Source organism: Galeopterus variegatus, unplaced genomic scaffold, assembly GCF_000696425.1.
Source record: "Galeopterus variegatus unplaced genomic scaffold, G_variegatus-3.0.2 Scaffold138, whole genome shotgun sequence".
Lineage (NCBI taxonomy): Eukaryota > Metazoa > Chordata > Mammalia > Dermoptera > Cynocephalidae > Galeopterus > Galeopterus variegatus.
Window position 1 is genome coordinate 285,266 of NW_007726249.1, and position 12,512 is coordinate 297,777.

The 12,512-nt window shown below is 54.2% G+C and overlaps 1 protein-coding gene across 3 annotated transcripts; it reads right to left on the reverse strand.

The window, feature by feature from the left end:
* Window positions 1-1,758: 1,758 nt before the first annotated feature.
* MIIP (migration and invasion inhibitory protein) lies at window positions 1,759-8,233 on the reverse strand. 3 transcript variants are annotated; one of them, XM_008589709.1, is made up of 10 exons: window positions 8,143-8,233; window positions 7,846-8,053; window positions 7,233-7,580; window positions 6,716-6,800; window positions 4,276-4,363; window positions 4,118-4,170; window positions 3,498-3,627; window positions 3,241-3,337; window positions 2,375-2,509; window positions 1,759-2,083 (listed from the first exon to the last, which is right to left on the reverse strand). In XM_008589709.1, exons 2-10 carry the CDS (start codon window positions 7,957-7,959, stop codon window positions 1,997-1,999), a joined length of 1,137 nt encoding a protein of 378 aa, XP_008587931.1. In that variant the 5' UTR covers window positions 7,960-8,053; window positions 8,143-8,233; the 3' UTR covers window positions 1,759-1,996. The 3 variants fall into 3 exon arrangements, with proteins under 3 accessions (XP_008587931.1, XP_008587925.1, XP_008587939.1); XM_008589703.1 differs by having other exon boundaries at window positions 4,255-4,363; window positions 8,143-8,231; XM_008589717.1 differs by lacking the exons at window positions 4,118-4,170; window positions 4,276-4,363.
* Between the last annotated feature and the right edge of the window lie 4,279 nt (window positions 8,234-12,512).

Sequence of the window (12,512 nt, forward strand, 5' to 3'; positions counted from 1 at the left end):
TACTTCAGAAGAATGGAAAGATGGCAAGTGAACAACCTAATACTTCACCTTAAAGAACTAGAAAAACAAGAACAATCCAAACCCAAAGTTAGCAGATGGAAAGAAATCATTAATATCAGAGCAGAACTTAATGAAATTGAAACCCCCAAAATGATACAAAAGATCAATGAATCAAAAAGTTGGCTTTTTGAAAAGATAAATAAAATTGACAAGCCATTAGCACAGCGAACTAAAAAAAGAGAGAAGACCCAAATAACGAAAATTAGGAATGAAAAAGGGGATATTACAACTGATACCTCTGAAATACAAGGAATCATTAGAGACTACTAAAAATAAATTTTAAAAGTAAATTTAAAAAATTACACATAGAGGAGACTGTTTCTCCAGGTCCTGGAATCAACTGGCAAACCCATGGCCAGCAGCTGAATCTATCCCTCAGACAAGTATTGTTTGGTTCATTTAGACATTTGACCTTGAAAGCCTTTGGAGGGGATGTGTATTTGCAGTGGTCCTGGGCCCCAGCACTCACATCACCGTACCTGCCTGGCCACTGATGGCGTTTGAATTTGGAACCCCAGATAAAGTGAGGGAAGGCTTTAGGCAAGAGTTCGTTATTACCTACTGTTTTGTTAATGGCATCTGCTGCCCAGGGCTAGGGAGCTTCTTTTCCTTGCCTTCTTTTCTCTGCATGGACAGAGCTGTTGGAACTCAGGGAGGCAGGACACAGAGGACAGTACTGTTCTCTGAACATCCCAGGCGCTCCCTCCATGTCCTGAACTGTAGCTGTCAGGCGGGACCCGTGTGACTGGTTCCAGACAAGGAACCATGAACAGAAGTGACCCTGTCATTTCTGGGCTGAGACAACACGTGATGGGCCACATGGCAGAGCCCTTTGGCCTGGGTCCCATGTGATCCATGACAGACATATCAGCAAGTTGTCAAGAAATAAGCCTTTATGGGAAACGGCTGAGATTTAGGGGGTTAACTTGCTACCGCAGCATAACCTAGCTTACCCTGACTAATACACGGGGGTGAAGAGCAGAGTAGAAAGGTTTTCACAGCTTCACAAGCTGTAGGCAGGAGCCACAGGACAGCACGGCTCAGCTGCCCCACTCCCAGCTGAGGAAGCTTAGAAAACGTACGTGCCTTCGCCAGGCCTGCCCACTTACTACACCCTGCCCCACAAAGCAGGAATCTATTGTTCAGCCTAATAAGATGGGGGACAGACAGGGCACTGCTTATTAATCCCAGACATCCGGGACATCTGGGTTCTTGGCCAACCTTGCCTCCAACCCACTGCCCAGCTCTTAGTTTCCCCATCTGTCCCTGTGGGGGGCTCTGGATCACCCACAGCTTCCAGGACTGGGGTAGAGATGGGCGTGGAGGAGCCCCCTGGCCAGGGACTTCAAGAGATCCCTTCTATCAATGGATCCTGGTTCCAAGGACCAAGAAGATGGGGAGCACTCACTCACTTGGCACTAGCCACAGCTTCCGCTGAGGCCCTCACAGAGATGGCTTTTTAACACCAACCTTGGCCCCAGCCTGTCCTGGGGACCCTCACCCCCACCTGTCTGGTGGGGAGGACATCTACCCAGAGCTGGGGAGCTGCAGAAAGAGCCACCTCCATGGCGATGGATGCCCACCACCCAGCCAAAGCTTGTCAGTGTCTGTCCTCAGGTAAGGGTGGGCAGGCTGAGGCCAGGGTACCTCCTGGGCACTGAGGGCATCAGCAGGACAGACCCAGCCCATGCAAGAATCAGAGCTGCACAGAGAACTGAACTTTATTTACAAACTTGTCACAGAATCCCCTCACCCAAGCCCTCCCCCTCTGGATCCCAAGAAGAACACAGGCCTGCGCCCACCCACCTGCCCAACTCAGGAGAGTAGAGCCTGCCTGAGTCACCTCTAGCTGACTTCCATCTCGTAGGTGCCCCTGCCAGAGGGAAGAAGCTAGAAACGTTGGCAGGAGCACTGTCCTTCTCCAAGTGGCCAGTGCTCAGGGCTTCTGTCGCAGGACACGGGGCTGGGGTAACTGGGGTTCTGACCAGGTTGGGGTGGGGGGCGGGACTCGCACTGGCAAGGCCTGGATGGTGAATGGGGAAGTGTCAGGGGGCCCACCTGGGGGCAGGTCATCCCCAGTTCCAGCCTCATCCCCTCCTGGATCTCAGGGTCCCCTTCCTGGGTGGACCAGGGCAGGCAGCAGGAACTGGTAGAGACCCAAGGAAGGCCCTGAGTCAGGGCTGTGGACGGGCCCCTGCACAGACACTTCCAGGCTCTGCACTCCCCACCCCAATCCTGCCCTGAAGGACTCTATAGTCCCCAACCTGCTCCAAGGTATCAGTCCCTCCTGGGGGCACCCCAGGCCCGAACATACCAGGCGGGACGGGCTGGCGGCTGACAACTTCTGGTGCTGGGCCTTGGAGGAGACAGAGGACCAGAGGTCCAGGCACTTCGGGGCTGAGCTTTTCTCGGACTTGGGAGGGAGAATGTCCCAGCCCAGCAGGCAGTGCTGTGGAGAGCAAGGGGTTAAAGGGTCCTAAGCAGCCGTTGGACTGAGGGTCCCCCTGGGCAGGGGCCTGTCTACCCCCTTTCTACCCTGCTGATCCAACCACCCCAGCCCCAAGAGCAGAGATGGAAGGAGGGCAGGAGGCTGACGTTGCCCGGGCACTTCTGATGCGTGGGCTCTGCCCTGAGCACCTGACCTGGATTACTCCCCTGAACTGCCCCAACTTGCCCCAGCACCCGAGGATGGTGCTGTGACATCCACAACTCACCTTCCTCTGCATCCTTCCTCCTGCCCCAACCCCAGCGGCCCCACCCTCAACTGGGGCTGGGTGGGTTGCCACTGACAACTGCCCTAACCAGGAGACACAGGAAAGAGTGTCTACGGGAGGCACTATGAGAGCACAAAGACCTGGGTTCAAATCCCAGCTCCCCCACCAGGCACTTCCCCCTCTGCCTCAGTCTCCCCATCTGTAGAGTGGGGTAACAGCAGTGCCTGTGTGCCTGGCTGCTGTGGGGCTCCACAAGACAGTCCTCCTGAGGACTGTGCACCTGGGACATAAGAGCTCACTACGCATGGCCCATTCGCATTGCACCAGCATGCAGGTGGCTGGGATGTCCTCAGGGAACAGGCACAGGACAGGTCATGGAAGAGACCCAGACACACTCCAGAGCCTTGGGGGCTCACCCTCCTCAAGCCCAGCCTCTGGGCCTGTGGCCCTCTCTGCAGCTGCTCACCCGAGGCAGGGCCAGCGTGTCGGAGGCATCAAAGCTCTTACGCCGGTGGATGCGGTACCGGTGTGGGGGGTCCAGGATCGACAGTGGGACGCTCACCCTGCACAGGGGTACAGTGGGGGCGCCGCTGGGGCACCACAGCTGCAGGCCCATTTTCTACTCACCGCCCCCGAAACCAGCAGGACTCAGGCTCTGCTCGTCCCCAGCTGCTGCCACCCAGGTAGCTTCCCCTCAGGGGGCCTGATGCTCAGGCCACTCACCTGACCTGCACCGGCTCCACCAGAGTCTCGGGGCCCCGTTGGTCCCGCGGTGTCCTGCACAGGCGACAGGGGGTGCCGGGATCCAAAGGCACCAGGAAGAGGCGCCGGTTGACACGGTAACAGAACACACCTGCCAGGCCCATGAGAAGCAGCAGATCCCCCTGAGCCGGGAACACGGACTCCCTGCTGCCCCAGGCACGTGTACCGGCCAGGCCCTCTGGGAAGTAAATCCAGGCCTCTTTCCTCCCAACCCCTTCCCTCTCGGAGGCTGGGGTCCACACCCAAAGGTCCTCCCAGGGGCTTTCAGGAGCTAGAACAGAGCCCAGCAGGGCCTGGCCCAGCCAGCTCTGAAGGCTGTTGGGGATGGGTGGGGTGGGGTCACACAGGACTGGTCCTCATTCCAAGGCCAGACCTTAGCTCACTCTACCCCCACCAGGGCTTGCCCCCAACCTGTCCAGACCCCAGGCCTCCCTCCTCAAGTCCCCAACACCTCAGGCGCCCCCCAGGCCACCAAGACCTCGCCCGGGACTGCTCTGGGGCAAAGAAGGACACGTGTGGGGCGTGGGGCTGGGGTGGAGGCGGGCTGGGCTGCCCTGGCCACTGTGCGGGTGTCTGCTCACATTCGTGGTCCTTGTCCACACCACTGCTCCCACGCAGGCCTAGGAGCTGGGGTCTGTGAGGGCGAGAGGGGGTGAGCAGGCCAGGGCGACAGAGCCCCTCAGCCACTCGAGGCCAGCCCTCACCCGTCCCTGCTCACTCGGGGCCACTGTACACACACTCCGCCCTGTTGCTTTCCCGGAACTCCTGCAGCTTCGAGAAGAAGGCCTCGGGCTTGCTGGTGATGGGAGAGCTGCTGTCCAGAGACCCTGGCATGGGCAAAGCACCAGCAGCTGAGGGCAGACAGGCTGGATGCTGCCGTGTGGCCACAGCCAAGGCTTAGGGGATGTTCAACGCTGGCACCTGAGGCCACCTGCTTCACCCCTCACCATGCCCCATGCAGACCAGGAGGGAACCCTCCACTCAGTGGTGACTGCTGGGTTTGTTTCAGTGTCTACCAGACACATATTCAACCATATTTACAGAGCCCTTACTACAGGCCAGACACTGTTTCATGTGCTGGGGAAAGAAAAGTGAACTAGACAAAGCCCTGTCCCCATGATGCTTACATGCTAACATGGCAACAGATTAGCCAGTCCCCAAAGAAATTTGTGATACAGTAGTGAATGGTGATGCTGGCCGGGAAGCAAGAGAGCAGGGTCAGGGAGCCAAGCATGCAGGGCAGTGGTGCCAGGGGAGGCCTCTCTGAGGACGTGACACCAAGCAGAGACCTGATGAAGCCACACAGACATCCCAAGAAGGACACTGCAGGCAGGTGGAAGAGACGTTGCAAAGGCCCTGGGGCAGGCGTGCGCTTGGTCTGTTTGAGGAACAGCCAGGAGGTGAAAGTGGCTGGAAGAAAGTAAGGGCTGAGGAGACGAAGCTGAGAAGCCACAGAGTGTTTGGGGACTACAGTGACACGATCAGATCAGCTGTGTATCATTACACGATTGATCCTCTGGCTGCCGCAAGGTGAGGGGAAGCAGAGGCCCTGGTTTGGAGGCTACTCCAGACATCCTGGTGGAGAGAAGCAGTCGGATTCTAGAAATATGTTGAAGGCAGGGTCAAGAGGAAGTGCTAATGGACTAGACGAGGAAGACGTGGAAAGGAGAGGAGGAATCATGGTCGATCCCAAGGCTATGGCCTGACCTGTTAGGTACATGGTGCTGCCATTTACAGAGACAGGAAAGACTGCAGGAGGAGCAGTTGTGGTGAAAGTCAGGACCTTGATTTTGGACATGAGGTTCCTATGAGACACTTAATGGCGATGCAGAGAAGACAGCCGGATACACGAGTCTAGAATTCAGAGGAGAGGTGTGGGCTAGAGATAAAAACGGCGGGGTAGGGAGAGCGTCGAAAGCCTCGGAATTGGGGGATCACAGAGGGAGGAGGAAGACAGAGCCAGGGGCCGGGGCTTTACAGAAGGAAGAGCATCCAGCAGAGGAGCCTCGGAAGGAGCTGCCACAGAGATGGGGGAGAGCAGGGGATGTGCAGCCTGAAAAGTCACAGGGGAAGGGAGTGACTCCCGGGTCCCACGCTGCTCAGGGCCAAGGATGGTGCAGACTGAGAGCTGAGCCGGGGAGTTAGCAACACGGAGGCCACAGATGACCTGGATAAGGGGAGTGTTGCTGGGATGAACGTCAGGAGCTAAAGCCCAATTTAAGAACAGGTGGCAGAGAAAAACTGCAGACAGCCAGTCCAGACGCCTGTTGAGGAGTTTTGTTACAAAGCCAAGCAGACAATACGGGCAGTAACGAGAAGCAAACGCGGGATAAAGGTGGAAATGTCTCATACGATGAGAGGCGACGGGCTGCGGCTTTATCCCCGACTAATGGCAGACTCGGGTACGCTTCAGTGTCTCAGGCCTCAGCCTTCTCACCTGTCAATGGGGTTAACAGCAGCGCCTGCCCAATAAGACTGCTGCGAAGAGGAAAGGAGAGACTCGGGTACGCTTCAGTGTCTCGGGCCTCAGCCTTGTCACCTGTCAATGGGGTTAACAGCAGCGCCTGCCCAATAAGACTGCTGCGAAGAGGAAAGGAGTCAGGGGAGTAAGAAGAGTGAGGCTCGTGGAGCAGTGCCCGGCACGTAACCGGCACTTACTAAATCGGTCTCCTTATTACTCCAGCGTGTTCATATTCACGCTGAACAACAGTGCAGGAAAGAGCAGGGAGAGAACTATAGGAAGCAAACGCCCCAGGAACCAAGAGCAGGTGTGGCAGGCACACAAACGCAGGGACCAGCCTCACGTGGGGGCGCACATGTTCACCCCCAGGAAAGCAGGGAGACACAGGGCAGACAGTGGGGCGGGTGCCTCCGCTTCCCAGAAATAGGAAGCTAGGCAGTGAGCTGAGATTCTGGGAAGTCCATAAGGGCAGGGCCTGTGTCCCTATCACCGCTGGGTTCCAGCGACCCCACAGAGCACCTGTCTTTGGGCAGCAACTCAACCTCTCTGTGCCTCTCTTCCCTCTACCTCCCACTCCCAGGCAAGGTGTGTGCATGGGGGCGGGCTCTACCTGCGATCCTAGAGCACCTGTCTTTGGGCAGCAACTCAACCTCTCTGTGCCTCTGTTCCCTCTACCTCCCACTCCCAGGCAAGGTGTGTGCATGGGGGCGGGCTCTACCTGCGATCCAATCGTAGCCCAGGTACGGCCTGAGACGCCAGCTCTTCTCAGGCACACCAGACTCCTTGCAGAAGGTCACTCGGGGCTGAGAAGGGAGGCAAAGAGGGACAAGGGCAAGGGTTAGGCCAGCAGACCTGGCCCCAGGAAGGCCCCACCTTGGAGGAAGAAAAGGAGCTGTGTCTTAACTTACACCCTGACTTGGGCCCCAAGGCTTGGCTGAGGGCTCACGAGCTGGAAGATAAGTCTGGCCCCACTTTATGTGTGACTTTGAACAAGTCTGGCTTCTGAGCCTCAGTCTTCCTATCTGTATGATGGGGCTCATCATCTTCCTCCCAAAGTGCTGAGAAACTAACGGCGATCACTTTTTAAGCACTTAGGCTGAGTTGGACACTATTCACAGTATCTCCCAGAAGCCTCTCAACCTCCTAGGGAGGTCGTCCATAAGCACATTTGTCACATAGGGAAACTGAGGCTCAAGGAAGCTCCCATCAATGGATGCCCCACTCTCCCACGTTACCTTGGACAGCTTGCTTTGTCGAGCCAGGATGGACTTCAGGGCCTGTGTCTTCCGGAGCCCGAGATCACTCTGCCCTGCTGAAGGCTCTGGTGTGTCTGAGTCTGAGGTAGCCTGCAAAGGTGCCAAGTGGGGCCTTGGCCGGCCCGGGGACTCCTGGTGTCGGCAATTGGCAGGTGGGAGAGAGGTCACACTGGAGCTAGCCATATCATAAGGGCCACCTTGGTGGGCATCTGACGGGCCACACACATGGCACTTGCCCTGTCGGGGGGAGGCTCCTGAGGAGGCTGAGGAAGTCTCTGGGGACAATGGCGTCTCCGAGTCATAGCTGCTGCCAGAGTCCAGGCTTGACTGAAAAAGAGAGGCCAGCTCACCGAGGGAGGGGCCCAGCCAAAGTCCACCCACCCGGCCTGTGTTAGGCATCAAGACCTAGGTCCCCATCCTGCTCTGGCCTCAGCAGTGTTCCAGGCCAGCCCCTTCACTCCCCAGGCCTCAGTTTCCCCCTTACCAGTAAAATGGGCAAATAGGACAAGATGACCCTGGAGGCCTGGATGCTGTCCTAAGGGTTAGACAGCCTCTTCCACGCACTCGGGGGGTTCCCAAAGAGGGCACCCACCTCTGAGGCTGCCAGGGCCACCGACCGCCTCATGGCATCCTGCCCGACCCACAGCTGTCTCAGGAGCTCCAGGCTGAGCAGCCGCAGCAGCGCCGGGTCCTCCGTCTCCACCATCCCGGGGGAGTCCTCTGGCTTCCCACAGCAGGTGTCGCTGGCCCCTGGGCCGCAGAATGTCCTCAGAACTGGGTTCCAGGCCCAGCTTTTCTACCTAAAGTCAAGACAACATGACACAGGGCTGAGGAGGTGCCCTGTGGTGCCAGAGGCCTGGGTTCAACCCCCCATTTGGATACTCCTTACCTGTGTAGCCTCAGGCAAGTTATTTAATTTCTCTGAGCCTCAGGTGCCTCATCTGCCAACAGATGAAAAAAGTATCTACCTCATATTGTTGTTAGGATTAAACAAGGTAATGCATGTTACAGTAAGCATTCAATAAATACATATTACTAAAATGGTCAGGGTGTGTTTCCTTACCACCTAAAACAAAATAATTTCCTCTTAATGACCTTAACTATGAAAATTAAGACTAGTTCAATCTGCAGAAAACAATTACAGCAAGTCTGCAAATGTAAAGCAGGACTCGTGAATCCAACACAAATCAGGTTTCTGAAGGGACTCCTGCCTCTTTCCTGCCCTCTCTTCCTCCTTTTTTTTTTTTTTTTTTTTAAAAACACATGAAGAAACCAAAGTTCAGAGAGGTTAAGCAACATGCTCCAAGTCACACAACTAATAAGTGGCAAAGCCAGGACTGAAACCAAAATCTGGGTCCAGGGTCCATGATGACAGAAAGCCTTTCCCTGGCAGTGTAGACAGGGGCCTGGGAAGCCTCCCCCTCCTTCTCCCAGTCCTTGATCCCCCCGAGATCCAGGGTCGGGGACACACAGATGCCTCTGGAAGGGATTTCTGCAGACTGGGGAAAGGGGTTCCCACTTCTCTCCGAGCCCCAGGCCCAGACTCATCCAACCAGAATCTCAGACTCGTTTTAACACAGGGTCCGCTCAGACATCCTGTCTCAGAAACCCTGCCCGCCCTATCCCGCCCCCCACTCCTCACCTGGGGACCGCGACACACCGGGAGGACCACACTGAAAGCTCCCCCCCACCCCAGGCGCGCCCCCGAAGGCTGGGAGGGGGCAGTGGACAAGCGAGTCCGGAAGACTGTGGAGGTGCAGGCAAGGGCGACAGGCAGCCTGATGCGCAGGACCGGGGTCCCGGCCCCCGCCCTTCACCGGCCTAGAGACTCGGGGCCACACCCCCATAGCCTGAGGGTCTCCGTGTCCGCACCGGGGTTGAGGGCACAGCCTCCTCCGGCCGCGGCCGCGCCCTGGAAGGCCGAAAGGTGCGCAGATGCGACGGGAAGGCGACGTCCAAAAGAGACACTGGGGCAGCCAAAGTAACAGAGGCAGAGCCGGGGGACGCCGAGGCGGGACCCCCGGGAGAGGCGGCCTCGGCCTCCCCTCCTTCCCACTGCGGCCCCCGAGCCCTCCACGGGGGTGCCCGTGGGGCCTCCCGCCGAGCCCGCCCAGCGTTACTCCGCTTTCGAAAGCGGCAGTTTCCATGTGGGGGGCGGGACTCACAGCCGAGCTCCACAGCCGATTGGCCCGCTTCCGAGGCCGGGGAACCAACAGTCTTTTTCCGGAATGAGGCGGGCTCCGATTGGTCAGGCGCGGGGCCGAGGATGGCACCGCGTTGGGCCGCGGCCGGCTGGAGCCCACGCCGCGTCCGCGACTGGAAGCTGCGGGTTCTGCGGGGTGACGGCGCGGCGGCGCGTTCGTTTTTTAACCCGAATTTAGGTTGTTATCGAGGGCCTCCTTTGTGCCAGGAGGCACTGTGCCAGGCACTGGGCGGCCGAGAAGAACTAAGGGGTCCCCTGTCCAGTGCCTGCTCTAAGATGAGTATTACTGTCCCGTGTTACAGTAATACGAAGGTTATAAGACATGAAGTGACTTGCCAGACCATTTTAAAGCCAATGTAATTCACCGTTATTGACCGACAAAAAGAAGGACGTGGACGTCATCTCAATAGCAGAAAAATTCACCAAGCGTTGTCCCTTCTTCTTAGTACCTTGGAGAGATGGTCTAGCGTTTGACAAAACGTTTCTGATGTTTAAAAACTTCCCACAATACCGACCAGCCACCAAAAGTAAAAATAAAAACTTCCAACAGACCAGGAACGGAAGGGAACTTCTTCATCCTAATGAAAGGCATTTATGAAACACCTACAGTTCACAGCATATTTCATAACAAAGACTGAATGCTTTTCCCTGAAGATCAGGAAAAGGCAAAGATGTCTGCTCTCACCGCTTGCACGTTATACTGAAGTCCTAGCCAATGCGACAAGGAAAGAAAAAGAAAAGGCAACAAGATGAGAAAGGAAGAAGCAAAACTGTCCTTTTTAACACACGACGTGATATAAAATCCCATGGAATCTATAAAAAAGCTACTAGAATTGTTAATGAGCTTTGCAAGGTTGCAGGGAACTGGATCTATATACAAAAACCAATTGTATTGCTATATGTTGGCAATAAACAATCAGAAATCAAAATTTTAGAAAACATCACAATAGCATTAAGAAATATGAAAATATTTAGAGATAAATCTGACAAAATATGTACAAGACCGGCACATTAAAAAATTATAAAACGTGGGCCGACCCCATGGCACACTCGGCAGAGTGCGGAGCTGGGAGAGCAGCAGCGCTCCCGCCGCGGGTTCGGATCCTATATAGGGATGACCGGGGCGCTCACAGCGCTCAGTGGCTGAGCGTTAACCCGAATTTAGGTTGTTATCGAGGGCCTGCTTTGTGCCAGGAGGCGCTGTGCCAGGCACTGGGCGGCCTAGAAGAACTAAGGGGTCCCCTGTCCAGTGCCTGCTCTAAGATGAGTATTACTGTCCCGTTTTACAATAATACGAAGGTTATAAGACATGAAGTGACTTGCCAGACCATTTTAAAGTCAATGTAATTCACCGTTATTGACCGACAAAAAGAAGGACGTGGACGTCATCTCAATAGCAGAAAAATTCACCGAGCGTTGTCCCTTCTTCTTAGTACCTTGGAGAGATGGTCTAGCGTTTGACAAAACGTTTCTGATGTTTAAAAACTTCCCACAATACCGGCCAGCCACCAAAAGTAAAAATAAAAACTTCCAACAGACCAGGAACGGAAGGGAACTTCCTCATCCTAATGAAAGGCATTTATGAAACACCTACAGTTCACAGCATATTTCATAACAAAAGACTGAATGCTTTTCCCTGAAGATCAGGAAAAGGCAAGGATGTCCGCTCTCACCGCTTGCACGTTATACTGAAGTCCTAGCCAATGCGACAAGGAAAGAAAAAGAAAAGGCAACAAGATGAGAAAGGAAGAAGCAAAACTGTCCTTTTTAACACACAACGTGATATAAAATCCCATGGAATCTATAAAAAAGCTACTAGAATTGTTAATGAGCTTTGCAAGGTTGCAGAGTACTGGATCTATATACAAAAACCAATTGTATTGCTATATGTTGGCAAAAAACAATCAAATCAAAATTTTAGAAAACATCACAATAGCATTAAGAAATATGAAAATATTTAGAGATAAATCTGACAAAATATGTACAAGACCGGCACATTAAAAAATTATAAAACGTGGGCCGAGCCCGTGGCGCACTCGGGAGAGTGCAGCGCTGGGAGCGCAGCAGCGCTCCCGCCGCGGGTTCGGATTCGCAACCCTTGGCTTGGTGTCGCCAGCACCACGCTCAGCCAGTGAGCGCACCAGCCAGTCCTATATAGGATCCGAACCTGCGGCGGGAGCGACGCTGCGCTCCCAGCGCTGCACTCTCCGGAGTGCACCACGGGGCCGGCCCAAGACCACATATTATATGATTCCAATTACATGAAATGTCCACAAAAGGCAAATCAATAGAGACAGAAAGAGATTAGTGCTTCCCTGGGTCTGGGGTAGAAACAGGGAGTTAATGCAAATGGGCACAAGGGATCTTTCTGGGGTGATGAAATGTTCTAAAATTGGACTGTGGTGATGGCTGCACAACTTTGTAAATTTACTAAAATGGTTGAATTGTGCACTTGAAATGGGTGACTTTATGGTATGTAAATTACACCTCAAGAAAGCTGTTGGATTTTTTTGTTTTCGTTTTTTGGTGGCTGACCAGTACAAGGATCCAAACTCTTGATGTCAGTCACAACACCACATTCTGACCAACTGAGCTAACTGGCCAGCACAAAACTGTTTTTTTAAAAAAGTTAAAAGTACACTGCTATGGATTGATTTGTGTCCCCCAAAGTTCCATGTATTGGAATCTTAATTCTCGCTGTGACATTGTTAAGAGGATGGGAAATTCTATTATAATTGAAAGGTGGGGTCTTGAAGAGGTGATTAGATTGTGAGGACCATGCCGTAGTGAATAGATTGATGGCTTAATGGTGGTCGTGGGTGTGGTCCTCATGGCTTTAAAAGGAGAGAGCATGAGAAGCTCCCTCTTGGTCAGCCATTTGCCATGTGACATCCTGTGTCACTGTGTAGAGTTGCTACAAACAAGGCCTTCATCAGAGGTGTTCCCTGGACTTTGGACTTCCCAGCCTCTGAAACTGTAAGAAATAAATTATCTTTCTTTATGAATTGTCCAATTTCAGGTATTCTGTTATAAGCAGCGGGAACAGACTAATGCAC